This window comes from Penicillium crustosum (genome assembly GCF_028827405.1).
Source record: "Penicillium crustosum strain IBT 35664 chromosome Unknown utg000001l_segment0_segment0, whole genome shotgun sequence".
Lineage (NCBI taxonomy): Eukaryota > Fungi > Ascomycota > Eurotiomycetes > Eurotiales > Aspergillaceae > Penicillium > Penicillium crustosum.
The window spans coordinates 2,824,173-2,840,363 of record NW_026623122.1 but is presented as its reverse complement, the minus strand read 5'-3'; the positions used below and the strand labels follow the sequence as shown (position 1 = coordinate 2,840,363).

General features: G+C 47.7%; 7 protein-coding genes across 7 annotated transcripts; 2 read left to right on the top strand and 5 right to left on the bottom strand.

Annotated features, from left to right (window-relative positions):
* Positions 1–1,277: 1,277 nt before the first annotated feature.
* Positions 1,278–2,195, top strand: N7487_001072 (aromatic alcohol reductase; the record flags this gene model as incomplete). Its single annotated transcript, XM_056868820.1, has 1 exon — positions 1,278–2,195. The coding sequence occupies one exon, from the start codon at positions 1,278–1,280 to the stop codon at positions 2,193–2,195; it is 918 nt and encodes a 305-aa protein (XP_056733604.1).
* Positions 2,196–2,424: 229 nt separating this feature from the next.
* Positions 2,425–3,730, bottom strand: N7487_001071 (uncharacterized protein; the record flags this gene model as incomplete). Its single annotated transcript, XM_056868819.1, has 2 exons — positions 2,425–3,513; positions 3,566–3,730. 2 exons carry the CDS (start codon positions 3,728–3,730, stop codon positions 2,425–2,427), a joined length of 1,254 nt encoding a protein of 417 aa, XP_056733603.1.
* A 166-nt stretch (positions 3,731–3,896) lies between these two features.
* N7487_001070 (M20 family metallopeptidase) lies at positions 3,897–4,925 on the bottom strand (the record flags this gene model as incomplete). The annotated part of the gene is made up of 1 exon (XM_056868818.1): positions 3,897–4,925. The coding sequence occupies one exon, from the start codon at positions 4,923–4,925 to the stop codon at positions 3,897–3,899; it is 1,029 nt and encodes a 342-aa protein (XP_056733602.1).
* Positions 4,926–5,324: 399 nt separating this feature from the next.
* On the bottom strand, positions 5,325–6,723 carry N7487_001069 (fungal specific transcription factor domain-containing protein; the record flags this gene model as incomplete). The annotated part of the gene is made up of 3 exons (XM_056868817.1): positions 5,325–6,145; positions 6,204–6,543; positions 6,613–6,723. 3 exons carry the CDS (start codon positions 6,721–6,723, stop codon positions 5,325–5,327), a joined length of 1,272 nt encoding a protein of 423 aa, XP_056733601.1.
* Positions 6,724–7,881: 1,158 nt separating this feature from the next.
* On the bottom strand, positions 7,882–9,588 carry N7487_001068 (uncharacterized protein; the record flags this gene model as incomplete). Its single annotated transcript, XM_056868816.1, has 5 exons — positions 7,882–8,243; positions 8,300–9,025; positions 9,077–9,192; positions 9,258–9,397; positions 9,466–9,588. The coding sequence occupies 5 exons, from the start codon at positions 9,586–9,588 to the stop codon at positions 7,882–7,884; spliced, it is 1,467 nt and encodes a 488-aa protein (XP_056733600.1).
* A 453-nt stretch (positions 9,589–10,041) lies between these two features.
* N7487_001067 (dipeptidase) lies at positions 10,042–11,448 on the top strand (the record flags this gene model as incomplete). Its single annotated transcript, XM_056868815.1, has 3 exons — positions 10,042–10,279; positions 10,350–11,229; positions 11,292–11,448. 3 exons carry the CDS (start codon positions 10,042–10,044, stop codon positions 11,446–11,448), a joined length of 1,275 nt encoding a protein of 424 aa, XP_056733599.1.
* A 288-nt stretch (positions 11,449–11,736) lies between these two features.
* On the bottom strand, positions 11,737–15,812 carry N7487_001066 (uncharacterized protein; the record flags this gene model as incomplete). Its single annotated transcript, XM_056868814.1, has 3 exons — positions 11,737–12,567; positions 12,639–14,770; positions 14,837–15,812. 3 exons carry the CDS (start codon positions 15,810–15,812, stop codon positions 11,737–11,739), a joined length of 3,939 nt encoding a protein of 1,312 aa, XP_056733598.1.
* Positions 15,813–16,191: the final 379 nt, after the last annotated feature.

The window sequence follows — 16,191 nt, the reverse complement described above, 5'->3', positions numbered from 1 at the left end:
TGATCAAGGTGTAATTAACAATCTAATTCTATGCCCGAGAGATTGCTTGTAATGCGTGGGGCAAGGGGGGGGCTGCACTAAATATTGAATGTATTAAATTCGTTGACCTTTTCTCTATCTAATAATATATATTTAATATATTTAGGGGAGAGTATATTTAGTTGAAAGCAGATATATATATTCGATGGGGTGAGGCCAAAACCTAACCGTCCTAATTTTTACTAGAACCACCTGTAATGGTGTTCAGGACATTCAGGTGAATGGGCTAAAGCGACTGAAAAGTAACGCGGCAAGAGCAGATTTCTAACGAATCAAACAAAAATATACAAAAACAAAAACATACAACAGTGAGGATTCGCTGGTGGTCACCCACCCAACTACTAACTCACCGGCGTGTGGCTTAAGTACGGCTGAGCGGACGGGAAGCCCTGTTCTCCACACCCTATGGTCGTATGTATAATATTGCTTGTGGGAAGTAAACATATCGTGATAATGTGAAGATGATTGGGTGAGTGGTGGGATAGTGAGAGTTGCTTTAGGGTCGACATAGAGAATATTCTGACAACCCAGGCTCAGAAGCAACCAAGTCGTTGGATATCAAGGAACTAAAGCTGTGACCAACATCGACAATCTTTTTTAGTATGGGGATACTATCAGAGAATCAACCTTGCGGCCGTCACAAAAAAGAAAGAAAAGTCCCACGACGATCATTGTAAGCGAGATGGTGGCTGCTTATATACCGAAAGGGGCACAGTTGTGATGGCCAATCATTGGACGATTTCCACGACACTAGAATATCGCCAAGAAAGTAAACTACCGGCAAAGAAACGTTAGTACATAGATCAAAGTAGATTTCTATACCAGGCTAACAAATACCAATAGACATTCGCTATGATGGATGATGGATGCCATTTATAGTTGAGACTTGCAATGCTCCACGAAAAAGCAGTATTTGCCAAAATGATCTCACTCTATGGCTTCCAGCACAAGATGCTTCCCGCAGAATATACCCGGACTTTTCCCTGCCGTAGTTTGCGTGGCCTAGTCGCTGAATTCCGGAGTGTACTTATCGCGAACCCAAATGTATACAAGTTACAAGTTTTTAGTATTTAACCTATTCCGCGTCGGAGATAATTATAAACACCGATGCCAAGGGGAAATATGGATGCGGGGGGATTATCAATCAGGGCCCCCATGTTTCGTCATATATAAACCAGATTTCCATCATTTTAGGTCATTCAATTGCTCTTGTATTTCCTTGGGTATTCTTGCGCATCATGTTGGATATCAAGAATATTCTTGTCTTAGGTGCAGGAGAGCTGGGCACCCAAGTGTTGCTCTCACTGGCTAAACATCCCAACCTAAACAACATCACCATTACTGCCTTGTTGCGACCATCCAGTATTTCCTCAACAGACCAGGACAAGGCACGTCATATTTCCATGTTGTATGACCGGAATATTTTGACTGTCCCCGGTGATCTCACGAATGATTCGCAAGAGTCCCTTTCCCGAATCTTTCGGAACTATGATACAATCATCGGCTGTACAGGATTCGCTGCCGGAAGGGGTACCCAACGCAAACTAGTCCATGCAGTGCTGGCCGCCAAAGTTCCGCGCTATATTCCATGGCAGTTCGGAGTCGACTATGATATTATCGGACGAGGATCCGCACAGGACCTCTTTGATGAACAGCTAGAGGTGCGCGATCTATTGCGCTCGCAGGCTAGCACTAGGTGGTTGATAATCTCTACAGGGATGTTTGTCAGCTTCCTTTTTGAGTCATCATTTGGTGTGGTGAATTTGAAAGACAATGTTGTGTGCGCATTGGGTAGCTGGGATACAAAAGTCACCGTCACGGCCCCCGAGGATATCGGGAAAATCACTGCGGAAATTGTGCTTGGTGTCAAGCAGAAGGAAGCTTTCAGCGACAAGGCAATTTATGTTGCTGGTGACACTGTCAGTTATGCAGATCTGGCTCTATTAATAGAGAAAACCACTGGAAACCCTGTTCAAAGAACTCTACGAACAGTCCAGGCTGCAAAGGCCGATCTTGCAAATGAACCGGATAACGCAATTTACAAATACCAAATTGTCTTTGGAGAAGGCCGTGGCGTGTCTTGGGACTTGTCCAAGACGTGGAATTATGAGAACGGAATACTTGGTCTATCCGTCAAGGAATATATCGACCGCTAATTAGGATAACCTTGTGAAATACTTCATCGAGTGAATGATTCCATCGAAAGGAAGCTTGCTTTTTGTGAAAAATACTGCATATTCAGTAGTTTATGTAGTCGTCCCAATCTCACTTTACAGTTTTCAACCTTACTTTCAAGGTGAAATGCTTCGCTATGTGAATGATACACGATGCACTGGGGTTCGGCTTTTCTTGGTATTTAGATAGTGAGTGTTCAAAGGCCATACACTAATCCCGATCGACCACCTCTTTGATTGCACGGGCTACATATGCCACATTTTTCCCATTCAATCCGCTCAAACTCATTCGCCCATTCCCCAACATGTAGACATGATGGACCTCTTTCAGTCGATGGACTTGAGTCTTCGACAACCCGGTATAACTGAACATGCCAATCTGGCTCCCGATATGATCCCAGTTTCCTTGCGCACCAATATTCTCCAGTTCTGACTTTAATGACATCCTCACACCCTGGATTCGCGACGCCATGGTTTTCACATCTTCCTCCCACTTCGAGCGAAGCTCCAGGTCTGTCAAGATAGTGTGCACGCAACGCTCGCCGAAAAGGGAAGGGCATGATATCTCCGCTCGAATCAATCGAACTAGGTGTGTATATGCACCCTGAGGTGGAACAGAAGGCGGAGTTACAAGATGTAATGCTCCAATCCTCTCACCGTACAGTCCAAAATTCTTCGAGAAAGACTGGCAGACAAGCATTCCTGCTGGAGTAGCCGATGTTGGTAAGGAGGCGTCTCCGAAAAGAGTCGAGTAGAAGTATCGAATAGCCCAGGCGTCAGCATCCAGATCGCCTGACGCAAAACCTTGATATGCACTATCAAAAACCACAAAGAGACGTTTTTTCGCAACAATCTCCGCGATTTTCTCCCATTGCGTATGTGTCGGGTCAATGCCTGTTGGGTTATGGGCACAAGCATGTAAGATCACAACGTCGTTTTCTTCTGCGGAGTTTTCTAGCTCGGCGATCATGCCGTTGAAGTCGAGTGACCGCGTTAAGGGGTCATAATAGGGGTAAAGCTTGCGTTTGATATCCGGTCCGGCAGTCTCCCAGATAAGATGATGATTATCCCAGGTGGGATCGGAAATAAATACGTTCTTGGGGCGCAGATAACGAGCACAGAATAGCGCAGCAAGGTGGTTCGCACCTGTTCCAGCGACTGTTTGTACGCTAGTTATATTTTCGTTCTGGGCCAATTGAGGACTGAATAGCAAATTTCGAGCTTCTTTGGTGAATTGAGCCGCTCCTTGTATTGGAAGATATTCATGGTTGAGACGTTGCCTGTGCAGGTACTCCTCTGCCTGCAATAATACTGTGAGATGTGCTCAGCAAAACTTATTGGGCTATACCTACACTTCGAACACTGGGCAAAATCCAAGGCTGGCATTCTTCATCGCGGTAGACCCCTTGGCCGAGATTGACCTTTTCTGGGAATGTATCAAGATTGTAGGCCTCCGTCAACGCAAATGACTCGGCCAACGGAAGGACGGGTAGGTCGCTGAGAATTGAATGTGCCATCTCAAAGAAAAGAAATTTGATTTTGGATGACCCAGGACAAAAAAGAAGTAGCACATGAGAAATAATTTATCCCAACTTCTGCGGGGTCAAATGTTATCTGATATCTCGGCAAGACGGCTCTTGCTGCCGACTTTATTGATCGGAAATATCGGCATACGCCTTTTACTTATCCAAGACAGTGCTCCACAATCCGCTTGTACACCTGAACACTCTCAATAAGCTCCCCAGTTTCGATACTTTCGTTATCTCCGTGAGCAACCAAGATAGACCCCGGTCCATACAGGTACTTCTTATGTTCTCCTTTCAATCGCGGAGCGTCGGTCCCAAATGCGACAGGCATCGTGCCCATACCAGGTACATCGTGATCTAAATACAGCTCCGGGTACATAAATTTCTTATCCAGACGGACATATTCATGCTCTGAAACGATTGCTTCCACTAATTGCTCAATCCTGGGTAAGTCGCTTGCAACTCGAATCGCACATAGTGCCGTGCATTCCGCCGCAAGGACATTGTATCCGACGCCCCCTGTGATCTGACCACAGTGAAAGGTGGACGGTCCAATTATGTCTGATGATGGGTACGTTGTTCGCTCAAGCGCTGCCAGAACAGCGGTCATCACGGAGATCGCACTCCGACCTCGCTGCGGATAGCCCGAGTGCGCTGGAACTCCTTCACTTGTGAGCTCAAAAACGAAATGCCCTTTATGTCCCACTGCGAGCTTTCCTTCAGTCGGCTCGCCAAATATGACAGCCTCCCATGACACGTTCATTGAGTTGGCCGCGATCATTCCCGGTCCACCCTTTTCCTCTCCAACAACAAAAAGAAGTGATACATCGCTAGGCTGGACACGGTCTTCGGCACGTAGCTCTTCCAGTGCAATAATTTGAGCGGCCAATGGGCCCTTATCGTCGCATGAGCCCCGTCCGTAGATTGTAGTGGGCGTCAGTCTCATAGGGATGTGCGGAGGAACGGTGTCCATGTGAGATGTGAGACAAATTCGTGTTTTGCGCGATGAGCCTAAGTAGGCGTAAACATTGCAACGGGGATTACCCGGACTAATTGGAATGCGTTCAACGGTATAGCCTAAGCCCTGGAGATGCTGTTCGAGAAACAAGCCGATGTCGTGTTCCTCGTTGCTGATAGATGGGATTTGCATGAGCTGCTCAAGCAGAGTGACAACCGCAGAAGCCATCGTGAAAGTCAATATAGTTCATACGGGGAAGTTAGGATTAACCAAGGCGAATGTTATATGTGCATAGATTGACCATCGAAGTAGACTCTTCAGCATTTAGTGCTTTGATTAATCGGGCTGATCAAGTTAAGCCGACGATCCAGTAATCCGGCAGGCTCAGCTGTTAATTCGTTCAAATAAACACATTCGGAAATATGCCGAGCCTGCGTCCAAGATAAATCAGGCCGGGACAATTTCCCGAGTTCGGCGTTCTTACCGAGATATCGAGATTACCTTCGGATGGGACCGAGATTTGGAGATAGGCTTATCAAGTGTGGATATTAATTAGTATTGAAGATTCATCACCTGTAACAGGTGGAAGAAGGACTGAAAATAATACCCTTCTTGAAGTCAACAGACTCAGGCCGGACCAAACAAAAACTCATCTCCTAGCTCGCACACCAGGTCTCTTAAAGAGTCATCCGGGGGGATCATTCCGTCTGGCCATACGAAGGCTTTATCTGCCAGAAAACTATCTATGAGAGGATTATCTAGGGGAACTCCGTCCACAAAGCCTAGAGCCGATCCATCGGCATCGTGAACCTGTTGTTCCCGTGGTGTTGTGCTTCCATTGCCAGCCGCAGATACACGGCACCTTGCTTCGTTGGCTTCTCTCATCTTTCCAACACTTGCTCTGGTACGTTGTAGTCTCTCATAGTAATCAAAGCTAGGAAGATTACCATCTTCCTTCATAGCTCGGAGTATAGTGAAAGCATATGAGACAGCATCTGACATGCCCACATTTGGGTCCATGACTGCAGACATGACCAAGATGAGGGTGGAGGAGAAGAGATAGTGCGCATCAAAGTATCCAAATGACGCTAGAGATCCGTCAACAAACAGTTTTGATAGGATGGAATTTGATGCCCGTGCGGCCTGCACACAGCTTTCTGCCAGGGCGAGGGTAGTGGGGGAAAATATTCTAGGCGGGCCTTCGGCAGCTGTAGCGCTCAGTGAAAAGCGATTCTTGAAAAGATATAATAGAATCGGACGTGTTGTCGAAATCACACATTGATTATAATGAAGATGAAGACTGGAAATGTGTCGAGGCAAATGCTCTTGGCGTAGTTGTAGTTTTGATGGGAGTTCATCATTCCATTTTCGCAGACTCAGAAGAATTCGATGCACCCTTTGCACAAAGGTTTCTGTAGTTCTTTGTGGGAGGCAATATATGTCATTAACTAGAATAAAGCCCATTAGTGATGCTGACGACAGCCTGAAGTGGAAAGGCACATTTACGGATTTGCCCTGTGATTTTCGCCAGCTTAACGTTCGCGACTAGGTGGCTTGGGTCGGTAAATTCCTCCAACTCAGCTGGAATAAGGCCTTCATTTGTTGGAAGCTCAACATCAATCACAGCATCGCTTATAAGCAAAGGATATCCAAGGTTGGAACTGCATAGTCGATCGAGCGTGTAAAGTGTCCACCAGACACGCTTTCGGTGCTCACGATCCACCGGGCATAACTTCGTATCTGTGGGCAGACTTCGATGAAGGCCCAATCCAAGAGCCATTCTCAGAGCAATACCGCTATACGTGTACGCGGTTTTGACGCGCCCTAAAGCGTTTGAATAAAAGCACTATGAAATTGCCGTCAGCAAATCTGCCAATTTTGAGAGCGTAGAGAACCTCGGAATGTATCGACTTACAAAAAGAACCATGACTTCTACCTGTTCCACCGAGGGGGTTTCATATAGATCTTGCAATAGACCAACTGCACGCAGGAAGTAGTCTGTTCCCGGTACGTGTTGATCGGCCATCCTTCTTTTTCGGTTCGAGTACATTTCACCAAGCGCTAGAAGTACAAAGAATTTGCACATCCATGCAGGGTTCCTGGGAATCTCTCCGGCACAGGTTCGGTCCAGTGTATCGAAAAAGGTTTTCTTCAGAACTAAATGGTAGTCGGTACCTATAAATCTAATGGCAACCTCGACCAATAATCGAGCTTGTATTCGGTCAGGCAATACCACGTCTGGGCGCATCAGACGATGAAGAATATCGTGTTGGAAATATGTCGGAGATGCCCACGATGAGAGATCAGCATCTTTGTCAACGCATTGGAGCAAAGTGTCCCCAAAGGCAACGCAGGAAGCCTCACCAATAAATATTGGCTGTGAGGATGACCTAGCGGCAACAAACCCAGTGGGCGATTCAAGAAGAGGATTGGAAACATCAATATCTGGGGACTGAGTCGAGGTCTGAACTGGATCTTGAGTAACAGAGCTTGTCTCATCTAGCTCAGGTGAAGCTCTTGACTGCTGCTTTTGAGCTCTCAAAGCTTTGACTTCTCCCTCTAACTTTTTGATGTATCTAGGATCTCGATTTCATTAGCTTCTAGTCGTATTCGGAAGAGCTTGAATTTGGTAGCCTACGACTCGGACACCGATATCTTTCGGTCTCTAGTAGGAAACTCGCACTGGTCCCGATTTTGCGACATGCAACATGATTGACAGGGCTGAGTCCCCGAGCATTTGATCTTCTGTGAGTGACACCGTCGGCAACTATACCGAACCATAACTTGTCAGCCTAGGAAGAGATAAGATTCGGGACATCTCACGCTACATAGATGCGTCTTTGCCGTTTTGCTGGGGGGCCCGTGTCTGGATGCCATGAGAGTAGATGACGTGAGGAAATGGAGGAAATGGAGAAGGCGAAGGTAAACAAAAAGCAGTGCGTTATCTGCGGGGGAACGAGATAAGAGTGCGGAGTGTGGAGTGACAGCCCACGCGGACCCACGCGTTACTGTTATACGTACATGTATGTAGTTGAGTTAACTAGTTAGTCTAATCCCCAGGAATAATCAAGCATCCAGGCATCAATAATACTCAAAAAGTGGGATTGAACCTATACCACTGTGTAGAAACGCAGGTTCAACGTTCTCCCTTAGGGAGCCAAACTCCATTAAGACAACTAACTAATTACAAAGAGTATCGGAAGTACACATCATAGTCGCCTTTCTCCGGTCTTCTTTCCAGTACCTCGCCTGCTTCTTCGGCCCGGCGAATTCTCTCTGCTCTCTTTCTGTTTACTAATGTCATCCCCGTCATCAACGAACCGACCATCACTAATGCCACCACTGCAAGCCCCAGGCTGATCGAAAGTCCCTTTATATACCGTGGAGCAGATTCAGTGGTGAATATCTGCCCGACAGCGACGCCCGCAGTGTTTCCAAAGCAGAGTGTCATACCGACCATCGTAGCCCGTTTGAAGTGGCGAGCTGTGTTATCTTGAAGCCACATAAGCGACAAACCGGTTGTGGGATAAATGCCGAGAGCGACAACTAGAAGAGTTAAGTCCAAGAATGACGAAATGAGGTCAAAGGGATTCTAAACTTACCAAAACACGCGAAGTATCGGACGCTCAGGTTCTCCACCGAAATGAGAATCGAGTAACCGATTATCAGACATAACAGGGGCCCGGCGAGGAACGGACCTCTAATATTGGCCCTGTCCGAACAATATGCAATCATGAGGAACCACACCAGGCCGACCATGTAGATTGGGACTGTCATCAGGTTTGCCTGTACGCCGGAGTATCCCAAGCCAGAAATGATTTTAGGCAGGAACGTCGTGAATCCATAAAGAGAGATGTCCACGCTGAACTGGTAAATCCAAAACGCAAACCATTTAGGATCGGTGAGAGCACTGAGAGACTCGGCCCAACTAAATTCTTCATCCTGTCCCCAATGAGGATCGTTGTCGTATCGGGCTTGAATCATACTCTTTTCTTCGGCACTCAAAAACCAGGCAGTGGTGGGATGTTTGGGGAACACGAAAAAGAAAAGTGGCACGAGCATCAAAGTCATGGCACCTTCAATTGCAAACAGCCACCGCCAGCCTTCCCATCCGTTAGGTCCGTGGACCTGCGTAAGCCCGTAAGCGAGAAGTCCACCAAATGCACTCGAAAAGGCACTAAATGCAAAGATTAAAGCAGAGCGCTTTCCGCGTTCACTCTTGTTGTATACTAGCGCAATGTATACATTGATGCAGGGGATTAATCCAGCTTCGAACAGGCCGGTCAAGAGCCGACACGCATAAAGCCCTTGCCAGTTTTGAATGAAGGCTAAGAAGGTTAATACCTGAACATAGAACTTTGAAAGTCAAATTTACATACCCATTCCAAGAGTTGTAATCCCCCAGCAGAAGGCGCATGTTGATAACAATGGCTTAGGCCCGATGATCTTGAGAAGCACAGCAACCGGTCCCTCAAAGGGGACATAGGTCGCGTATCTGTTGGGAAAATCTCATCAGGAATTATTCAAAATCGCGCGGTCAAAAGGGCCAAGGGGTCGTACAGTAAAGTCGTAGCGGTTCCAAACTGATTCCCAACTAGGCCCAAGTCCTCTGAGAACCCCGCTGTGTTCGCGTTTCCGATATTGCTTCGGTCCAAATTGGCCATCATGTAAAAAAGACCCAACATCCCAATAGCGAAAAACTATATTTGCATTAATAATGCAAGCACTTGAGTTTCGATGCACATATGTGCATATGATGCCATCTTACATCAAATTTCCTCATCATCCTTCGTTCTTTGACTGGATCAATGTAGATCTCGGCTGAACCGACACCCATGCCGGACTCGTAAACGTCGGCCGTGTGGGCCTCTTTGATTGATTTCGTCCCCATTGGAGCGTGTTTAATGTTTGGCAGGGTGAAAAAGGGGCCTTGTGTTTGCCTTGGAGGTAGCAATGAAGTTGCGATCCGACAGGCTATGCTTTAATATATAACGTCAGTTGTACGATAATAAGCTCCTAGAAAGAGAACACTAGATTATAGGACTCCTTGACCTCAAGGCCCAGAAGGTCCGAGATTATGCTTATCGAGACCATACAGCAGCTGTCGGACTTTCTTTCAACTTTAATCCAACTGATCAACGTAAAGCTCCTTATCTTGCTATGATCGGTTATATCTCAAGCGGGCCGGACCAATCGGCTTACAGCTTCAAGGTCGACGGATTCCCCTAACAAATCGATGATCGTATACTTGGTTCTAACCCAAGCAGAGAAGAAATAACCAAACTGGGAGGAGCTGCACAGTTTACTTTTATTTTGCAAGACTGAGAGGGGAAAGAACGCTTGAATGAACTGCATTGAACAACATCGCGCAGTCGTCGGGCTGTCTGCCATTACTTTGTTGGCTGCCTCGCTATGGGCCATCTATCGCATTCAATCCGAGTCGGAGCTTCCAGATATTTCAGCCCGGATTGACAATATTTTGAAAAATACACCATTGATTGATGGCCACAATGATTTGCCTTACCTCCTCCGGATCGAACTTCAGAATAAGATCAATAGCGACCGTTTCACATTCCAGCAAGGTGCGAACTCAAAAATTTTTAAAACATCACACATCGCAGATTTACTGACGGATAAATTCCGTACTCTTAGGACTCGCTAGTCACACTGATCTCAAGCGGCTGCGACAAGGCCGGGTCGGAGGGCAGTTCTGGTCTGTGTTCATGGAATGCCCCGATACGAAGCATATAGATGACCCAAGTCACATCGTACGCGATACTCTTGAGCAAATCGATGTCGCTCGGCGGTTTATCGAAGCAACACCCGAGCTGAGGTTTTGCTCCACGGCTGCTTCTGCCGTGGAAGCTTTCAAAGCAGGCAAAGTAGCATCGATGCTGGGTGCAGAAGGGTTACACCAAACCGGCTCCTCCATCGCAGTTATTCGCCAATTGTGGGATCTAGGAGTGCGCTATATCACAGTCACTCATAACAGCGACAACGCCTATGCGACTGCAGCTGCTACAGTGACCGCTCTAGGAACCGACGCCGATGCGGGACTGTCCTCATTCGGGGCGTTGGCTATCCATGAGATGAACCGGCTTGGTATGATGGTCGACTTATCCCATACGTCACATCGAACCATGAGACAAGTCTTGGATATTGCTCGATCGCCAGTGATTTTCAGTCATAGTACATGCTATGCCTTGGCCAGTAATTATCGAAATACTCCGGACGATGTCATCAAGCGGTTAAAGACAAACGGCGGGGTTTTGATGGTGATGTTTGTGAAGAGATTTTTGAACGCAACTCACCCAGAAAGTGCCGATGTCGAGACCGTGGTCGATCATATAATGCACATTGTCGGGTTAGCAGGCTGGGATCATGTTGGGATCGGAGGTGATTTTGATGGGACAGTCACTCTGGCGAATGGTATTCACTCAGTGGCGGATTACCCTAAATTACTCGAGGCTGTGATGCGAAGAGGAGCTACGGACAAGCAAATCAAGAAACTGATTGGCGAGAATATCCTTAGGTGAGTTTTCGATCAGTCGCAAGAACTAATATGCAAACATAGCGCTGACGGTAGTAATCCAGAGTCTGGAATCGAAACGAGAAAAATGCAGAGGAATTTGCAAGTGAGAAACCAATTGAAGATGTCTGGGAAGGCCGTAGTTGGTCGAGATGGAACAATCCTTTGCCTAATATGATCCCAGGGAACCCTGATCGGATACAGGCCCTTGACTATCCATAGATGCTACTTAAAACTAGTCAATGAACTCTCATTTAGCTGCACTCTAATAGAATGGGTGTAAATGATTTTAAAGAGCGAGTCATAGTACCAGTTTACTCGTGTGAATGACCCTACAGTCCATTATATTCGAGGCGGTGTTTTTGCAGGGCAGTTTGATAGCTGAAACATCTCTCTCAATGGATAAAGCATCATATTTTAATTGTGGGAACTACTAATATTGAAATATATCGAAAGTTATATCATATCCATAATCTGATAATCTCAATACCCCTACAAGTCTCATATTTCTCAGTTGCCCACGGCCGTCGCATTCCTCTCAGCCAAACTACCCTGGGTCCGGAGCAATGACGATCCAGGAGAAAACTTCTCATGAATCCTGAAAATATCCATGAACACCTCATCCTTTTTATTTGGATCTCTTCCATAGCCGCCACCTCCAGGTGTATGAACGATGATATGATCGCCAGCATTCATGTGTGTCGTTGCCTTGCCACCCAAGCTGATCGTTCTGCTCGTTCCATCGGGATATTTTCTCAGCCATAGGTTCACTCCACGCTGGCCTTCGTCACCCCCTGCCATACCATATGGAGGGATAACACGTCTCTCAGATAGAATGGAGACCTGCATAGGTAATCGGAACTCGATATCGCGGATACAACCATCGCCACCACGATGCCGACCGGCACCACCACTTCCTTCGCGGATAGAAAACTCGTGTAGGATGACCGGGTAGCGTCGTTCAAAGATTTCAGGATCGGAAATCCGAGTATTGGTTATGTGTGTGTGCACGCCACTTTCACCATCCCAATCCGCACCAGCACCGGATCCACCAGCGATGGTCTCATAGTATCCGAACCCTTTGACCACTTTGCCGGTGTCTGGATTTGTGCCACCATAGCCAAAGGTGAGATTGTTGCATGTCCCTTGTGATGCGGCAGCTGCACGGAAGGCTTTGAAGATCAAATCGACAATGCGTTGTGATGTCTCCACATTTGATCCCACGGTCGCTGCTTTGAGCGAAGGCGATAGGAGTGTGTTGGGTGGACATACGAGCTTGATAGGCTTCAAGCATCCTTGGTTGAGAGGGATATCTGTTGAGATCATTGATCGAAGACAGTACTATATGATTCGGTTAGAATGACTTGCTCGTATTCAAAACTTGGATGTCTCGGACAAAAGCTTGCACTTACCATGATCCCAGAATACATGATTGCTGGTGGACAGTTCAAATTTCCGAAATGCTCAGGACCAGTGCCTGTGAAGTCGAATACTGCATCGCCCGTCTCTTGGTCGATCGTGATCTTCAATGCGAGTGGCGTCCCATCATCAATGTAGTCGACAGCTTCCAGGGGTTGTCCTTCAAATCGCTGCGCGATAATCTTGAGCAACCCACGCGTAGACTGGCTGGCATTCTCCTGGATTGCGTTCATATAAAACTCAACTACTGGCCAAGTATATTCCTTGATCAAGGACTGAATCAAATGAATGCCCTTGTTGTTTGATGCGATTGCGGCTTGAAGATCGGCAATGTTGTCGCGCAGTGTGCGAGTGCCACTCGAACCCGGATATGAAGCTGGGATATCAACCAGGACCTCAAGAAGGCCCGGCTCATCAAAGACTCCTTCTTTTACAATCTTGAAAGACTCCACAGCTGCACCTTCCTGCCAAAGCTCTGTTGAGTTGGGGGGCATGGAACCTGGCTGAATGCCGCCAATATCTGCATGGTGCCCTCTGTTGGCGACGAAAAATAGGATTTTTGTCGGGTTTTTGTCATCATCAAAGACGGGTGTAGTGACCGTCAGGTCTGGAAGATGTGTACCACCAGCACTAGGGTGGTTGCTGAGAATGACGTCGCCGGGTTTCAACTCTCCAGGTCCGTATAGGCGCGCTTGGTATGCGATGGCATAGCTCATAGAGCCCAGGTGCCCAGGAATGTGAGGGGCGTTTGCGACGAGACTGCCCTCACCAGAAAATACGGCACATGAATAGTCCAGTCGCTCCTTAATGTTCACCGAAATTGAGGTTTTTTGCATGGTCTGGCCCATTTGCTCGGCGACACTCATGAATCGATGTCCGAACACACTGAGCTGGACAGGATCCACAGCATCGGTGCTGATCTCCGGCTTTTCTATTCCAGAGATCTCAATCACCACATGTTCAGGCAAGATGACAGCTTCACTGGCAGGATCCACAACGATTGTCTGAGTTTTGTCGATGACCATAGCCGGACCGCTGATGCGCGTACCAACAGATAGATCCTTGAGTGAATAAAGCCCGATATCAAGCCAGCCGGTTTGCTCGAAATAGACCTTGATATTCTTCTCGGGAGCAACCGGGGTGGCAGGGGGCGAGTCTGCAAGTTTCTTCATTTCTGCGCAAGCGCTAGAAAGGGCGACATCCATACCCTTTCCAATACTCCGCACACGAACATCATCAATGAGGATCTCCCGGGGCTGTGTGAATCCGAATTCTTGTTCATGGCGAGCGGCGAAAGCATCACCAAACTCTTCAAATTTGACTGGTCGTGGTATCATCAAAGCTGTGTCACTGCCCTGGTACCTCATATTCAGGAATAACTCGTGCTCAATTTGCGACTTTGAAAATCCTTGAGAAACAAGTCCTGCGATACCCGCATCTTGCAATCTCTCAAACCTTTCCTGAAGTCTAGGGATATTATCAACTGTGAAGGCAGCAGCTTCAGGCTCTTGGTTCTCAACCACCACATCCGCAAGAGCCATTCCGTAGGCAGATAAAATACTCGAGTATCTCGGGATCAGGGCTCGTCGAATACCGAGGTCTCGCGCAATCGCAACCGCGTGCTGACCACCGGCTCCACCAAAGCAGCATAGATTGTGTGCAGCGGTCTCAAACCCTCTGCCTTCACTCAATGTTCGAATGGGGCGAGTCATGGTTGCATTTGCGATTGAGAGGAAACCCACTGCAACCTCTTCTGCGGTCAGCTGAGATAGTCCATCTTTCTCTGCGTTGATGGTGGCCGCCAAGGCAGAAAACTTTTCCTTCACGATAGCCAGGTCTAGGGGCCGGGGGAAGTAGTCGGGGATGATTCGTCCAAGGAAGAGATTAGCATCGGTCACCGTCAAGGGACCCCCTCGCCCGTAGCATGCCGGGCCAGGATGAGCGCCTGCGCTATGAGGCCCGACTTTGAACAGCCCATTCTCCCAGAAGAGCATCGACCCACCCCCTGCAGCGACGGTGTTGATATCCAGCTGTGGTGTCTGGATGGTGACTTGTGCAATTGTGCTTTCAAATATATGTTCAAGGGCCCCAGCATACCGAGCGACATCGGTACTTGTACCACCCACTGTGTCGTGTCAGTAGCGGTTCAAACGCAGGATGGTCATCCTAATATGTAAAATTCAGAACTTACTGTCGAACGCCAATATCGGTGTCTTGTCTTCGGCGTCATAGCACGTCCTGGACATACCAACAACACCACCAGCTGGTCCGCTGAGCACTCCGCGCAAACCAGAAAAGTTTGCGATAGATGTAAGTCCTCCATCAGACTGGTTGACAAACACCTTCTTAGCATGTTCATCTCTGAGTTCACCCTGGAACCCCTTCCGGAATCCATCCAGGTACTTTTGAGTCACCGGTGAAAGATAGGCATCCGCAACGGCCGATTGACTGCGTGGGACCAACTTTGCCATTGTTTGCAGCTCTGAGGAAACGGCCACTTTGAAACCAATCTCTCGAGCTACGGCCGCTACAGCAAGCTCGTGCTTTTGGAAGGTATACGAGTGCATCAGGGCTACAGCTACAGAGCGATAGCCCTGGTTCCAAAGCGTGTAGAGGTCACTTCGAACCGCGTCTAGATCTGGCGTCTTCAATATCCGTACGGGTTCTCCTGTTAAACCCATGTGCAAATCTGAATCTGAATTGACATCAATGGGCTTAGGATTTGGGTCTTCTGAAAACCCTTCGATGGTGACTCGCTCATCGACTTCCACAACCGTCTCGTAGAGCTGGGCAAGACGTTGAACTGATAGATCGAAAATGTTGGGGCGAGCCTGGTTGCCGATTTTAAGTAGATCGCGGAAGCCCTTTGTAATCAAAAGGGCGACTTGCTCGCCTTTTCGCTCAAGCAGGGCATTTGTAGCAACCGTGGTGCCCATTCGGATGGACTCAACGGGAGTCAGATCCAGAAGGGTCCCTCGAGGCACCGGAGAGCCACTTGCAATTTCCAGAATCTGTCGAATACATTCTGTAGGTGCGTCATCGTATTCATCGGGAGATTCGGATAGGACTTTGAAGATGACATCGGAGGCATGTCCTGGGATTTGAGCCCAGGCGTCGGTAAAAGTACCCCCTCGATCGATAGCAATCCGGATCCCAGCTTTCGTCATCTTGTATTTGTATTATCAGGATGTAAAAGTCGGTAATTCCAACAGCAGTTACCTGATGAACAACCGCTGTTTATAATGGCCAGGTAACAACCAAGGGACACGAAGATTGCGACTACTCCGCATTGCGAATCTCGGAATAGAAGCCGCTAGCCAGTGGCTTACCCTGCAAAAGCCGATGAGGTGCACTGTGCAATCGTAGACCCACTCGGCTGGAGGAGGTGAGGGCCGGGACAGCCAGTGATCCCCGACCGGCAAGTCCAGCAAGAAGCCGAACCCCGCGCAGATGTGTGATAACGCCGATAAACTGCCATGCAAGCATATCAGTACTTAGGTAGAGATATCAGTAGAGATATCAGCAGAGATAAACATGTCATACCTT